General features: G+C 39.4%; 1 protein-coding gene across 5 annotated transcripts in view; it reads left to right on the forward strand.

Annotated features, from left to right (window-relative positions):
* Positions 1-6,434: 6,434 nt before the first annotated feature.
* AGBL4 (AGBL carboxypeptidase 4) overlaps positions 6,435-16,581 on the forward strand; it is a 1,226,144-nt gene continuing 1,215,997 nt past the window's right edge. For 2 of the 5 annotated variants that reach the window (XM_070609701.1, XM_070609703.1), the window contains exon 1: positions 6,490-6,751. In XM_070609701.1, the coding sequence (XP_070465802.1) occupies positions 6,718-6,751 (34 nt within the window). In that variant the 5' untranslated portion in view covers positions 6,490-6,717. Of the gene's footprint in view, positions 6,752-16,581 lie in introns of all 5 variants that reach the window. The other 3 variants (XM_070609700.1, XM_070609702.1, XM_070609704.1) reach the window with 3 other exon arrangements.

Below are 16,581 nucleotides of genomic sequence, written 5' to 3' on the forward strand. Positions count from 1 at the left end.
CTCTGTTCATCAAATCAGGCTACCTTTATGTTATTAATATGATTTGAGAGTTTGATATGGGAAAGACTGGGAGCTAACGGAATGTATTAATGAAGAGCATGATCTTTGTATTCAAGCCTGGTTTCAAATCTTAACTCTACCACTTACTAGCTGTGTTACATCAGGCAATTTATTTAACTTCTCTATCTTTTCCCCTGTCAGTAAAATGGGGATAAAACCTGTCTCATGGAGCTACTGTGAGAATGAAATAAGAATGTGCGTAAAATGCCTGGCACATACTAAGCACTTATTAAATAGTAACAATTATTATAGTAAATTACAGACAGTCTTAAAATTAGAATATTAACATGAAGAAAAATGGTTGGGATGGAGGTGTGCTCCTGAACTCAAAGAACATATTTGCTTTAAAAAATATTTTTATTGTAAAATAAAACAGAAAAGCAAAAATGTATAGCTTTGTGAGTTCTTATAAGGCAAACATCCTTGTAACCACCAACCAGATCAAGAGAACTTTTCTAGTTGTTCTAAAAGTCTCTTCGTGTGCCCTGTCCTAATTACAGTTCCCTCTCTACCTGATTTTATAATGATCACTTCTTTATGGTTTATTTATGGTTTTACCACTTAAGTGTGTATCCCTAAACAATATAATTTAGTCTTGCATATTTTTAATTTAATATGGTCCTACAATAGGAAAGAGAGAAATAAGAAAATAAGTTACACCCCAAGTGATAGGTACAATTAAAATGTATATACAATCTAGAATGGTAGTACATTGTACTAGTTACAAGCATGGAATCCAGAGACAAGCTGCCTGGGTTCATATCTAAACTCTGAGCTTGACCATGTTATTCAGCTTCTCTGTGCTCATTCTTCTTATTTGTAAAATGTTAATAATAATAATACATATCTGAATACAAGGAAGGAAATATACAATATGTTTGTCAGAAATAAGAAACCAATTAGTTAAATGTTCAATTCAGGAACTAAAAAAGAGGGACGGAGTTTACTCTAAGAAACAAACAAACAAAAAAGGCAGAAATGATTAAATTAAATAATGAGGCATAGACTTCCAGTTGTCCCTCAATATTTGTTTTTCTCTTCTATATTAAATAGAGAACCTCAGTTTTTAGAGAACTCTGGGTCAGCATCAGTTCCATAGGCATGTGAGCTGTGCAGTCACACAGGGTACAGTGCTCAAAGGGTAACATGATCAGGTTAATGTTCTGCTGTTGCCATCTTGAAATTCATAACAATTTTTGAACAAGGGGCCCCACATTTTTATTTTGCCCTGGGCTCTGCCAATTATGTACCTGGTTCTGATCCAAGCAGACAACTGTCCATAATAGAGACTCATTTCCCATCCTTTCTTCTCCTAGGAGTGCTTTGTGAGCAAATTCGCTCAATGGGATGTAAGCAGAATTGTATGTGCAACTTATGGAATGTGCCCTTAAAAGACATTCCTCCTTCTTGCTGGATGGAAAACAATCTTAATGGCTAGAACTCCAGTAGTCATCTTTGACCAAGATGGAAGCCATGCAAGGTGGAGTACCAAGATGCACATAATTTGATTCTTGACACTTAGAGCACCTGAACTATCTGCAGGCTTCTTCAACTCAAGAAAGAAGAGATATTTTACCTTAAGCCACTGGAATTTTGGGTTTTCCTGTAACTTGTACCTAAACCTAACCTTGGCTAACTGAAAGGGAGAGAAAGACAGAGAAAAGAAGAAAATTCACAAAACTAAAAGCTTTGAATAGATCAATAAGATAGATATACCTCTGGTAATAACAATCAAGGAAAAAAACTGAAATAAACAAAATTCACAACAAAAAGAAGAAATATATACAGACAAGAGAGATTTTAAAAATTAAAAACATGAAAACTTAAAATAAATGAAATTGATATATTTCTGAAAAATATAAAATGCCAAAATTGGCTCAAGAAAAATACAAAATAATAACCATTAAAGAATTTGAAATGATAATAAAAAGCTCCCCATAAAGTCCTCTAGGCTCAAGATGGAACATTTTATTTTCTAACGTAGATAGAAACATTTTAAACAAAATAACTAACTGAATCCAACAATGCATTAAAAAAAAACCTGTGATCAAATAGTATGTATCCCAGAAATGGAAAGATGTTTTAACAATAGAAAACGTACCAATTTGTTTCACCACATTAAAGGAGAAAAACAACATGATTATCTTAGTAGGTGCAAACAAAGCTTTCAATCAAAAATTTAATACCTATTTGTAATTTAAAAACTCTTTGGAAATGTCTTCAATTTGACAAAGTCTTCATGTCAAAAGCTATATTTAATAGAAAAAATTCAGATACAGTTCCTTTAAATCAGGAAAAGACAAGAATCCCAAATATAAACTACTTTTTAACACAATACTAGAGGCTCTGGCTAAAGTAATAATACAAGAAAAAGAAAAACGTTAAAAGAATAGGAAGAGAAGAGACAACTGCCATTTTGCTGTTGATTTTTCTCACAGGTTAGAAAACATCTGAAATGATTAACAAACTATTAGACATAATATGAGAGTTCATGAAATTTTCCAATTATAATATTAACATAAAATAATAGCATTTGCCTACATGAGCAGAGCAAATAAAAAAATTATAGAACGTAAGATACTATTCTCAATACTATAAAAGCTATGAAATGTCTAAGAAGTACATTTTAAATAGTATTGTCAGGGAAGACCTCTCCAATAATGTAACTTCTGAGATGAGACCTGAATGAAGTGAGAGTCAGACAAGCAGATACCTGAAAAAGAGCATTCTGGGCAGAGAAAACTGTAAGGACATATGACTTCACACCTTTGAAATCTCTTTTCCTTTCAACATCAGAATATTTTTCTTTCTGTTGAGTTCAGTCATGTTTTAACATTTAAATATTTTATCCAAGTTAAGAAGAAATCCTCAAATAATTTCTTTTCTAGCCTTGGCATAGGACATTTGGTTTTTTTAAAAACAAAATTTAGAAGCCAAATAAGAAAATATTGATAACATTTCTAGAAGGCCAAACCAACAATAAGCAAAGTAGAAATACAAACGACAACTTGGATTAAAAAGTATTTTCATCTCTTTTCTCCCCACCCTACACTTCATCTGGCTGACCCTCCTCATCCTTAATACTCAGCTCAAGGGTCATTTCCTTCAGAAAACCTTCCCTGATGCTCACCAAAGGCATCCTTCTTTGATGCTCCTACACTTTTCCGAGCATACTTGTGTCACTGTTCTTATCATATTGTTTGGAAATCAATTGTAAACTGGGCTTGCATGTGTTAGTCTTTTCTTCCCAATTAGTTGGTGAATGTCAGAGTCATGGGATTTTTGATGTGAAATTACATGAGATAACACAGGTGAATATCTTAGCAGGATTCCAGTCTTCCCTGGGTCTGCTACTTTCTGATTGTGTGATGTTGTGTAAGTCACTTAAACACTCCGCATCTCAATTTCATCTTCTGAACAGGATGATGACATTAATACCAATTTTACAATGTTGCTTTGAGAATTAAATGAATTCGTGCATGTGAGAGATGTGATTATAATTGAATATTTCTCTCATTCTGTACTGCATCTAACTCAGCGTCAAGCACATGGAAGGCATCATTTTAATAAATGTTCACAGAGGGAGTGAGTGAATCCTACAGGGAGTATTTTGTTAGAAGGAAGGCACCCTAGCTCTGTGGTGGGTGGGTGGCTGTCTGTGGAAACAGAAACCACCAGAGATCCCTGGGGAAGGCAGACCTCTCAGGCACACTCTGAATGGTAGCATGGGAAAACCAACTCCCAGGAGCCCATGTGGGTGGCATTTCTATCTCCCTCTCCATGCATGCTGTGCTACTCACACAACAAGAAGGAAGTCTCTGAGGACTCCAGCAGAAGAGAAGAAGTCTACCCTCCTTCCTGTTCTGCTTCCTGAAGAGGAGCTGACACACAGAACTGAATCTGGCCCTGTTAGGTGCTGATTTTTCCAGGCATTTGTCTATCAATGTTATCCAACTCTGCCCAGGTATTTGTCTATCAACGCTATCCAACAGAACTTTCTGCACTGATGGGAATGTTCTATGGATATGCTGTGCAATATAATAGCCACTAGCCACATGTGGCTATTGAGTGCTGGAAATGTGGCTAGTCTGACTAAGTAATTGATTTTTAAATTTTATTAAAAATTTAAATTTAACAGTATAGTTCTATACAAATGTCTTGGTTGACATTTCAAATTACCATTTGATGAGAACCTTCTATGTGCTACATACACTTGTGTAGATTATTTACTACACAGCCTCCTGATTTTCTTGGCTCTGGTTTAGCAACCAGAGGAGCTAAGCAGATCCCTGACCTACTTAAAAATTTGTCAATGAGTTTCTATCACTTATAGGATCTAGTCCCCCACATCTGAGTTCTCCGGATTCTATCCTTGTCTATTGATGCACCACTCTCACCTTGCTCTTTACCTCATACTATCCTTTGCTTTGCCCATGATCTTTCTGTTGCCTCAACCACCCTTCCTCCCTGTACCACCATTTTCTTTGCCCAGCTTACTCCTACTTTCCCTTGAAGAGTCAGACCACACACTCTCTCCTCCAGGAAGTTTTCCCTGAACATCCCTTTACCTATCCCCTCTACCTCCAGCTGGGTTGTATGCCCTTCCTCTGGGCTCCTACAGCCTCCCATACTTTGTCAGAACATTGATCATGCTCAGTTGTAATTACTGATTAAATCTTTTTTTCCCTTCTGGACTGTGAGCTCCTAGAAACCATGGACTATGCTACCTTTTAAACTCCTCAAATGTGTGGGATATTTCTGAGGGGTATTTTCATGTAACTTTCTGTAGAAGATTGTTGTGGTGCCTACACCTTATCCCTGATTTCCGTGCAGGTGAACGGATAATTCCATGCATGTTGCCAGCATCCCACCCCCAAAAGCCTTCTGGGCACTCTGCTTTTCTGCCTCAAGGCTTTCTCTCAAACCCTGGAAGGCTGCTTAGCCCTGGGCAAGCCTAAGCAGGAAATATGAAAGAGTTCAAGCTGGGAGATGGAGGTAACCCTCAACCAGTGGGGGTGGAAATTAAGAGGTAAATGACCCAGCCTCCTTGTTCTTTAGCAGACAATGCTGAGGTATATTCTACATGGTTCTTCAGGGAGTCTCCAGTGAGAGTAAGCCCGTTGTCTACTAAAGCAATCAGCTCAATAACACACATTTTTCTTGGCTTTTCCCTCTTACCTCTTTCACTCTCTCCAACTCACTTCTGTTTCCTGGGCTTACCTTCCAAATTACCAGCACTGAAGTCCTCGCCTCAGGCTCTGCTTTTGGGGAACCCAAATGAAGATACTACTTCTTCAGGAGCTTCTTCAGAGACAACATTTTGCCCTATGTGGTTTGCGCTCTGGCCGTACTGGACCGTAGTTTCATTGCTCATCCCTACACTCTGTGCCTTAGCTCATGCTGCTGCACTTCCTGGCATACTCTTCTCCTTTGCCTGGTTGTCAGCTATTGATTCTTCAAGACTCAGCTAGGGTATCCACTCCTCTTTGAAGTCTTCACTGGTGTTCCCCACCCCCTCGTCCCCTCAATGTAGACTTCCATCTCTACACTCCTGTAGCACTTCCAACGCTAGTTAACCTCTGTCAAAGCCATTCTCTCTCTTCCTTTCTCTATGAACCCTTTGAGAAGAAGGGGCCTACCTAGCAAGGTACTTGCTAAAAAATTAAGTGCTCAATAAAACTGGTAGGAATGTGCAGGAGTGAATTCCAGGATCATTTTTCATTCTACAAGTATTTACTGAGCACTTACCTTGCGTCAAGCACTATGCTGTATTATGGAGTACACAAAGATGAAGACACCCACCCCAGGTATCAGGAAGCTCACCCTCAAGTGAGGAAGCAGAAGTAAATAGTGTAAAGAACCTTCTAAGTGTCAGGACAGGGATGCACAGGGGACTGTGGGATGACAGAGTAGCTCAGGAAAGGGTAACGTTCTACCTTGGTCTTACAAGATAGTGGAGAGATGGGAAAGGGCATCCTAGGTATACTGAGAAACACATCAGCAAAATAGAAGCCTTTTCTAGAGCTGGGGGCTGGTGCGGTTGTAGAGGCACGAGGAGCCCGATCCCGTTGGACCTCTGTGTGCTTGAGGTGAGGCGGGTACAGCATTATTGATTCTCAGCGCATTTCAGTTCAGGACAAAAAATTATCCGGCACTTTGGCCAGGGTCAAGCACAGTGCGAAGCGAAGCGTTGGGAAGCCAAGAAACCTGTCTCAGGCCCCCAAAGTTGAGCACCAACCACGGAAAAGCCAGCCCATCTAGCTCTGCGGTCAGCTCTAGAGCCCACGTTGGCGGCAACAGAGGGCCATCCCGGCCGACCTGGCCCCGGGCCCGAGAGGCGGCAGAGCATGCTCAGTCGCCGGGACGCGCCGGCGGGGGCGAGGGGGAGAAGCGCCGCGGAATCCCCGCCCCGCAGCCGCCCGCCCGCGAGGGTGCCCGAGGCGCGGGGGCGGGGCCGCGGACGCACGCTCCCTCCAGCCCGCCCCCACCCCCACCCCCCGCCACGCGCCGGCCTCCAGTGCGCCGGCCTCCCGTTGCCCTGGCAACCGTCGCGCCGCGTCCTCCTGAGGGAGCTCCTGTCAGCCCGCTGATCCCATCGCCTGCTCTTCACTGCCCCGCGATTTTTGCGTGGGCTCAGAGGCGGAGGGACAACAAAAAATGGCGGAGCGGAGCCAGACGGCGCCTGAGGCAGGTCTGTGGGGGCGGTCGATCAGGGGAGGCGCTGAGGCATCACGGCTGTCCTGGGCCTGAGGGGCCAGGCGACTTGGGCATGGCCCTGCTCCTGAGGAGGCGCCCCTGGGCGTTTGCGCGGTGGGGCTATGTCCTCGGGGTCAGGGGTCAAGGGAGGTGCGTACCCCTCTGAGGGGCGGGCAGGGACCTCGGAGTCCCGGTGGCGCAGGGGTGTATGGGGGAATGTGCACGCTCCCGAGTGAGCATGGCCTGGAAAGGTCTGGGACCCCAGGGAAGACACAGAACTCCAATCCTCAGGGGCATCTTTGATGGGGGCTGACCGTGGGGTAGCCTGGGTCGTGGAGAGGGTGTGCATAATCCTGTGGCACTGTGGGAAGGCTCCCTAAGGTGGCACGGTTTAGGGGAGAGGGTCTCATTCTGAGAAGGCAGGGGTATGTGGAGGAATGTTACTTTAATATCAGGCAGTGCCGTGGAAGGGGGTATACACCGAGTATTTGTGCTTTGGGGAAATGTAGTGCCTTAGGGTCACCCCTGGCCACAGAGAAAGTATACCAAGTCCTCGTATGGGTCCTTACAAGGACAAAAGATGGGACACCCAGAGTCCCAGTCCTTCAGAATCCTACCAAAGGAGGCTGGATTCTGAGTGTGAGTGTATATGGGATCAGTGATCTTGAAGGTTCTTCAGAATCACAAAGAGGTGAATGTCCGCCTCTGTATATGTGGGTGGAAGATAGTCTTTAAGGTGCAGGGATACTGACAGGAAAGGGGGTCCAGGATCCTATTCCTGAGGGAACCCCATTGTGAGTATGGCCAGGCTTGCAGAGAGAGTGACCTAAGTAAGTGTCTTACAGGGTCATAGAAGAGAGCAAGGGCTTTCACAGTCCTGTGTATGTGGGAGGGAGTTTGTCCCTAAAAGGGGCTGGGGGCTCTAGAACTGGAGGCTCAATACAAGTGATATCTGTGTGTGTGAAGAAGAGCAGAGGCTTTGGGGATATGTGTGGTGGTGGGTGATGGCGGTGGTATACATGGTCTTGTATATGTGTCCTGATTAGGTATTTTGGTTACAAGAGTGATCCACTTGAATTATCCAGCCCTGGGGGGTGTGGTGAGGAGGGAGCTGGTGATTATGGTGAGACCATACAGTGACTGGAACTGGAAACTGTATGAAGCCATCAAGAATGGTTCAAAAGACCATTCTCTCACAAGACCCGCATGGTTTCTCTTTCTTTCATGGCATCTCTGTTTCTTCCATCAAGTAGTTCCTCTACTCATTTTATAGTTTCAGCTTCCTCGTAACTTGAACATGCTCATTCCTTTATTCATTCATCCACTCAACAAATATTCACTGAGTGCCACCTACATGCCGCGCACCAAGTTAGGCACTGGAAACTCCCTGCTTGTGATTCTCTTACCTTGTTCATTTTTTTCTGTCCCATAGACTTACTGCCTTCACACATATTATTTAATCCTCTTATTTTTCTTGCTTATTGCTTGTTTTCTTCCATTAGAATATAGGCTCCATGAAGGCAATTGTCTTTGTTGTGTTTATTAATCCCGCATATCTAGAACTGTTCCTGGTACAGAGTAGTTTATTGATAAATATTTGTTAAATGAATAACTGAATGACCTGATATTGTCTAGAGGTTCAAGAAGCTTTCTCTGAGGAAGTGATATTTTAGCTGAGATATAAAAGGGATTGAGTAAATGAAGAGAAGGGCAAAGAGTGGTCCAGGCAGAGGGAAACCATAGGCAAAGACCCTAAGGTAAGAGGAAACATGGTGTGCTATGTTTAAGGAACTGAAAGGAGGCGAATGTGGCCGCATGTACAGCAATAGGAGGAGAAAAGAGGTAAACTGAAGCAGATCTTGCAGGGCCTTATAGGCTAGATACAAATTTTGGTCAAAAATCCTAATAATAAAGGAAATCATTGAGGGCTTTTAAAAAGTGGGTGCGCGACATGATTAGAATCATTAAAAAAAATAACTCTGGCTACAGTGTGGAGAGTAGAGAAGATACAAAAGTGGATATAGGGAGACCTGTTAGAAGGTAGCAGTGGCGATGGAGTGAAGGAATTGAGAAGTGTTTAGGAGATAAAATTTATAGGACTTAGTGAAAGATGGGGATGAGGGAGAAGGCGATATCAAGGCATACTTCTAATTTTATAATTTGTGCAACTGGATGGTCGGTGGTGCCATTGCAGAGATAGGGAGCATAGGAAGGGATCTTGGCTAGGTTTGAAAGGGAAGAACATAAGTTTGGTTTTGGATATATGGAGTCTGAGGTATCTTTGAGACATCTGTGTAAGTGGAGAGATTGACAAAGCAGTTGAATTTACAAGAAAAGTTTGAGCTAGCGTACCGATAATTGCTGAAGTCATGAGTGTGGATGAAATTGCCTAGAGGGAGGGTAAAGAGTGTGGGGAGAAGAGGCTTGGGATTAAGTGTTGAGTAGCTGTAATATTTCATTGCTTTCCAAAGAGACTGAAAAGGTACAACCAGAGAGATAAGAGGACAACCAAAAGAATGTTTTAAGATAAATGGCATATTCAACAGATTGAGTGCTGCCAAGTGATATAAAAAGGAAGGCTGAAAAAGTAGATTTAGCAACAGATTTAGCGTCATGGGTAACCTTGATGAGAGAAAATTGATGGAAATAGGAGCCAAACCATTTAACTTCTGAGTCGCTATTAACTGGCTTAATCTTTTTTTCTTAATTCAGATTCCCATAGAGAGGATCTGATTGACACACATTATCTTTACCTACCAGATCATGTCACAGATCACAAGCAAGTGTTAGGTTGCCTGTCTTTGGATTAAGTGTCCAGCTATTGCTGGCTGGAGTCACCTGGTTCAAAATATGTCTCTCTGGTGATTTCTCATCTCAATAGCAATAACTAACATTTGTGGAGTGTTTATTATGTGCCAGACATTGTACTAAGTGCTTATATGTTTTAATCCACTTTAGTGCCATAACTACTCTCTAAGGTATTAATATGTGAAGAAGTTTTGGCACAGAGAAATTAAGCAACTTGTTCAATATCTGCAAATTATTAGAGTAAGATTATAGTTTTGTGGCTATTTTAACATTATTTAGAGTCATTATTTGGCTTTCTGTTTGTATTGCAACATAATACATACTGAAGAAATAATAGCCATGATGAAAATTCCTGCCCTACAAGAAATATTATTCTAAGCTAAACATACGTTAGCAAGGTAAAGTGGAAAGAACTGGGCTCAGATCCTTGTTTAAATCCTGTTTTTGTGACTTAGATGTGGACCTTGGATTAAAATGTTATGATCTTCAGTTTTTTCATCTATAGAATGGCGATGATATTTGCAGGACAATTTTTGTTTTTTTGAGGAAGATTAGCCCTGAGCTAACATCTGCCGCCAATCCTCCTCTTTTTGCTGAGGAAGGCTGGCCCTGAGCTAACATTCGTGCCCATCTTCCTCCACTTTATATGTGGGACGCCTACCACAGCATGGCTTGTCCAGCGGTGCCATGTCTGCACCCAGGATCTGAACCGGCGAACCCTGGGCCACCAAAGCGGAATGTGCACACTTAGCCACTGCGCCGGCCCTGTTGCATGACAATTTTGAATGCTAGAGGTAATATATCCTAAGCGCCCAATAAATGATATTTCCTTAGTTCCCCTGAAGCTTGAATATAAAAAAATTAGAATGTATTACATATACTTTACATATAAAAGCAAGCTTTAAATGTACAGTGATTAATACAAGACATTCTTTTTTTTTCCCATTTTTCTTCATTGTATAATTGATTTCCTATCAGAAGAAAGGCAGACACCAAGTTTGGGAGAATGTAGAAGTGTTATCTGAACTATAAGTCATGGGTCATGTTTCTGTCTGAGGTGGATTTTGGGATTTCCTGAAGGAGTGAAGGGACAGTTCTACTTCTTTTTCGAGCATGCAGATAGTTCTGTAAGAAGGTCAGATTTGCAAAAGGAAGTTTCTTCTTTTAAATATGGTATTTTAAAATAGCGACATAAATATCAGAATTTTTCTTCTTTGCCAACAATTTGACTATTAATAATAATAATAATAATGAAGAAACCTTATAGTTAACTAAATGTAAGAGTGTTAGTCTCAGGCTAGGTTGCATCTGCTTCAGTTTTTCAGCTTCTTCTCCCTCCTTTCCAGCTATCATTAAAAAAACAAAAGCTTTTTTTTGAATTACATGGTAAAATAATTTGTTTTCCTATATTGCGAAGCTTGTTACTTTTGTGGAGGTCCATATAGACCAGAAATTTTAGAATAGTGCAGTCTGTTAAAGTGGCCTGTACTTTGATTACTTTCTCTGTGAAATAAATGAGTCTTTAAAAAAAAAACAACTTTATGGGACTGGCCTGGTGGCACAGCAGATAAGTTCACACATTCTGTTTCGGTGGCTCAGGGTTCACCAGTTCAAATCCTAGGTGAGGACCTATACACCCATTGTCAAGCCATGCTGAGGCAGGCGTCCAACATATAAAGTAGAGGAAGATGGGCACGATGTTAGCTGAGGGCCAATCTTGCTCAGCAGAAAAGAGGAAGATTGGTGGCAGATGTTAGCTCAGGGCTAATGTTAGCTCAGGGCTAATCTTCCTCAAAAAAAAAAAAAAAGAAAAAGAAAACAAAACCCCCGCAACTTTATGTTATCTGAAATCATCTATAGACAGAATCTTGAAATTTTAAAAATCCTTGGAAATGAGAATAATGTTTTCTATCTTTTGTTAGTAGTTGGGCTTCCTTATTTGTAAACTGGGGATAGTAACACCTGTTTTTCAGGTGAGAATTAGAAGGGATGGAAGGTGCACAATTTGGGAGTCTTACACCCCCGGAGAAATGGTAGCTTCGTTGATGAATGCATGTGTGTGTGCCTTTTCCTAAAGGCTTACTAGTAAAATCACCTTTAAAAGAATAGGAAATCCACATTATAGTCCTTTATCTGGAAGCCTGGGATGCAAAAATTCAGATTTTTTTTTGATTATAGAAAAGTAATACAGCATATGTACTCTTGATTACATAATACACCCATGGGATATGGGAAAGTATCCTGTAATCAAACACATTAATATCACATTCACACTAATTGAATAAAAGTTAAAAATAGCTTTACATCAATTTAGGTTAAGTTTTGCTGACAAATTAGTTTTGGCACCAAAGTTATGAAAAAAATTACTGTTTTTAGAGATTTAGGGATTTTGGAATTGTGGAAAAGGGAATGTGGACTTAAATAATTTTATCCCTTTTTAAAAATATCTTTAAAACTTCAAATTACTTTTTGTCACTTCATATCTTTTGTAACAACAGCAATCATAGCTTTAATAAAGATCCCAAAAGTATTGGGACAGAAGACACCTTTCATTTCTGTGATGCTTATGTGCTTGTTTCTTCTAAGGAGGTCTGATAATATCGATGAATGTTGCATTTGGCTTCAGTTTTGGTATCTTGGCTCAGTGTCACTTTTAATGAGAGATACTAGAGAACTACATGCATTAAGAAGGTCAGAAGGGTGTCACTATTTTGCATACATGTTCTTAACAAAGTCATAGCTTTGTCTTTGAGTCATTTAAGAATAGTGTAGTCTAATGTGAGTTTCAGAATATTTTTATTAATTGTTAAATTTCAGCAATGGAGTAGGTGTTAATTTTAGTATGGATTTAAGAAAAATTTTCATTCTTAGCTGAATTTGCTTTTTCTGATTATAAAAAATTATTGCAAGTGTGAAAGCTTGCAGTAATTTCATTGATGGTGTTCACCATATGGGAATATGATAATTTTTACTTTTTATATTTCCCACTTATTTAATAGGATTCATAAAAGAAATTTCTCTTTTTTTCAAACTCTAAAGGAAGATGTTTTTATTTGTCATATATTTTTGAGAACTATTGATTGTGAACAGTGAGTCTCTAAACTGGCTTTCAGAATAATGCACTTGCCTGTCAACTGACGGAAAACAAAACAATCAAACACAAAAGACTCCTAGAATTTTATCTAGGATTGAAAACTTTTATATAGGATTGGAAATTCCTAAGTAAAGACTTTTAATAATGCTATGGAAAACATTCTGATTTTTGTGGAAAGGAATGGGAAAACAATCTGCCAACAACTGTAGTTGCTTGCCTTTTTTTCAGGAGTCTTAGAAGTCACTAATTGTGATGTATTAATCTCTGTGTCATGGCTTTGTGGAAGAAATTACTAGGTTGTTGACTTACTCATTTTCAAAATTATTCACTCAAAAATATGTATTGAATACCTACCAAGTACCAGATGTTGTGCAAAACTCTGGAAATTCAGAGATCTGTTAGACAAAGTCCCTCCCTTCAAGGAGTTCCCATTCTAGTGGAGGAGGAATAAAGTTAGAAAATCACCAGCTAGGCGATGATAGAGTTGTACACAGAATTCTGAGGCCAGAGGATGTTCCCTGACAGCTGGGAGTGGTGGTAGTAGTAGTTCAGTAAAGCTTCTTGGAGAAAGGACACATGAATTGAGTCTTGACTAATAGGAAGGAACTAGCCCAGTGAAGATTGTCGGCAGAGGGACTGAGAATGTAGCAGAGGGATGGAGGGCAGAGAGAGCAACATGTACACAGGAAAGTTATTGTGAGAGAATAAAGCTTCTTCAGAACATTGCTAGTATTGCTCATCTATTAACAGAGCTAAAGACTATATTCCTTTTTTCTCCTCCTTGGATCTTAAACATTTCTGGGGTCATAGATCCCTTTGAATATTTGATGAGAAGACAGTTCTTTCTCGTGAAAATGCATGCTATGTGCAGACACGCAAATTTGAAAATGACTTCATGAGATAATGTCCATTCCCAGAAACCTAGGTTAAGAAATCCTGTATTTGTTAGTAATGAGGTCACATTTAAGAATTTGAAATCTTCAAAGTAGGAATGCTGTGGTGGAAAGGGTTGATCTAATAACATCTGTACTTGAGCAGGTCCAAAGCATGCTAGCCCCTAAATTATTTGGTCATCAGTTTATCTTATACTTTTAACTTCTTTGTAGTTTACTTTACTTTCTCACATTTTGCCTCACAATAGATCTGAAGAAAGAATCCAAGGTCATATAGGTAGGTTTAAGAGAGATTAAGTGATTAGTTCAGGCTTATGTGGCTGGAAAGCAGGTCTTTCTGATTCCAAAGCCCAGATTTTTTTCCATTCTTGCGCTCTGGTAAGTAGAAAAGACATGCATAAGATTATAGCATACAGTAAGGGAAGTGTGGATTTTTATCTTTATATTGAATGTTAGAGGTTAAGTGACGTACCTACGGTCACATAACTAGCAAGAGGAGAAACCAGAACTATAAGCCAAATTTCCTGATTCCCATTCAGTAAATAATAATAGACGTTTTAAAAATGGAGAGATGGAGAAATAATCAGATATTATAGTAATGGCCTTTAAAAACAAAGTTAGTTCTTTCAGTAAACCAATCTTTTGTCGTTTGCGGGGTACCTCCTTTCTTTCAGATATTTTACATTTATCTTGTTTAATTCTAACAAATTTCTTGCAAGAGGGTATAATTATCTCAGTTTTACGTATGATAAAATTCGGGTTCAGAGAGATTAAGTGGTGTAGCTAAGGCTACACAACCAATAAGTACTAGAACCAGAACCATAATTCAAGTCTATCTGCCCCTAAGTCCATACTCATAAGACTATTCTACTCTGCCTCCTGGCTAATTTCCTGGTATAAAAATCTCGTTTCTAATAGGAGGAGATGGCACGGAGTAGAACTTAAAATAAAACAAATTTTGTTACTTATAGGAAGAGTAATACATACCTTGATTAATACAAATGTATTAAACAAAAAATGCACATTTGTTTCTAATTAATCATGGGGTTAATGAAGTTTCTCATCTTAGACATCTCTATGCACTCATTGAATAAATTAGTGCTGGATAGTAGGGACTAAAATAGCAATTAGCACATGCTTGCTACATAGTAGGCATTTAATAAATATTTTTGGACCAAATGAACAAAAACATTTTTTATCTATAAATTTTAGGTTTAAATATTTGAATTTAGGCTATTGGAAGCTGAGAATATTGACACGAATGAAGGGGAAAAAATGGAGAAACTTCTGACATTTTACAAACAAAATGTCCTGGTTGAATATGACACAAACACAGTTGGTGAACTGGAGATGGAACAAGCTTATTTGAAACCTCATTTGGAGGTGTCTGTCTCTTTAGGCAACATGACACAGTAAATAGGACATGGGTTTTGGAATTAAATAGATAAGATTTAAAATTCCAACTCTACCACTTTCTGTGTAATAGTGCTTCTCTGAGCTTCAGTTTTATTCATCTTTAAAATGGTGACCCTAATCCTTTACTCAATCAAATTGTAAGGGTCTATGTAACACATATGATAGAGTAGAAATTCTCTTAAGCAAATCAATGGATTAATTGATGCTTTCTATTCCATGAGACATGCAGTGTCATATATGTTTAAAGAGCCTCATTGATCATGTAGCTACCCCAGGTCCCGGAAGAGAGTAATTTTATAAATGGGTATGAATGGGACACGAGTCTTACTGTCATAAATACATTAAGAAGAACTTAAAATAATTTTAATTAAAATTGGAAATATCATCCAAAGCAGTAATACTCTAACTTCTCATCTTATTAATGTCATTACCAGTGTACCACCACAAGAATAATAATGATTATGAGAAGTGCTAGTAAAATTTTTGCAGCCTGGTAAAAATTGTAAATATTTTGAACTTTCCTGTAAAAGACAAAGAATCCTAAAATTTATATGGAACAACAAAAGACCCCGAATAGCCAAAGGATTCCTGAGAAAAAAGAATAAAGCTGGAGGTATCACACTCCCCGATTTCAAATTATACTACAAAGCCATAGTAACCAAAACAGCATGGTACTGGCACAAAAACAGACACACAGATCAATGGAACAAGATTGAAAGCCCAGAAGTAAACCCACACGTTTATGGACAGCTAATATTCGACAAGGGAGCCAAGAGCATACGATAGAGAAAGGAGAGTCTCTTCAATAAATGGTGTTGGGGAAACTGGACAGCCACATGCAAAAGAATGAAAGTAGACCATTCCCTTACACCATGCACAAAAATCAACTCAAAATGGATTAAAGACTTGAATGTAAGACCTGAAACCATGAGACTTCTAAAAGAAAACATAGGCAGTATGCTCTATGACATTGGTCTGAGCAGCATATTTTCAAGTCGCATGTCTGACCGGGCCAGGGAAACAAAAGAAAAAATGAACAAATGGGACTACATCAAACTAAAAAGTTTCTGCACAGCAAAGGAAACCATCAACAAAACGAAAAGACAACCTAACAATTGGGAGAAGATATTTGCAAACCATATATCAGATAAGGGGTTAATATCCAAAATATACAAAGAACTCATACAGCTCAACAACAAAAAAACCAACAATCCAATTAGAAAATGGGCAAAAGATTTGAACAGAGATTTCTCCAAAGAAGAAATACAGATGGCCAACAGGCATATGAAAAGATGCTCAACATCATTAGCTATCGGGGAAATGCAAATCAAAACTACAATGAGGTATCACCTCACTCCGGTCAGAATGGCTATAATTAACCAGACAGGAAACAACAAATGTTGGAGAGGGTGTGGAGAGAAGGGAACCCTTGTTCACTGCTGGTGGCAGTGCAAACTGGTGCAGCCACTATGGAAAGCAGTTTGGAGTATCCTCAGAGAATTAAGGATAGATCTACCATATGATCCAGCTATTTCACTGCTGGGTATTTATCCAAAGAACTTGAAAACACAAAGGCATAAAGATACTTGCACCCCTATGTTCATTGCGGCATTA

This window comes from Equus przewalskii, chromosome 2 (assembly GCF_037783145.1).
Source record: "Equus przewalskii isolate Varuska chromosome 2, EquPr2, whole genome shotgun sequence".
Classification (NCBI taxonomy): domain Eukaryota; kingdom Metazoa; phylum Chordata; class Mammalia; order Perissodactyla; family Equidae; genus Equus; species Equus przewalskii.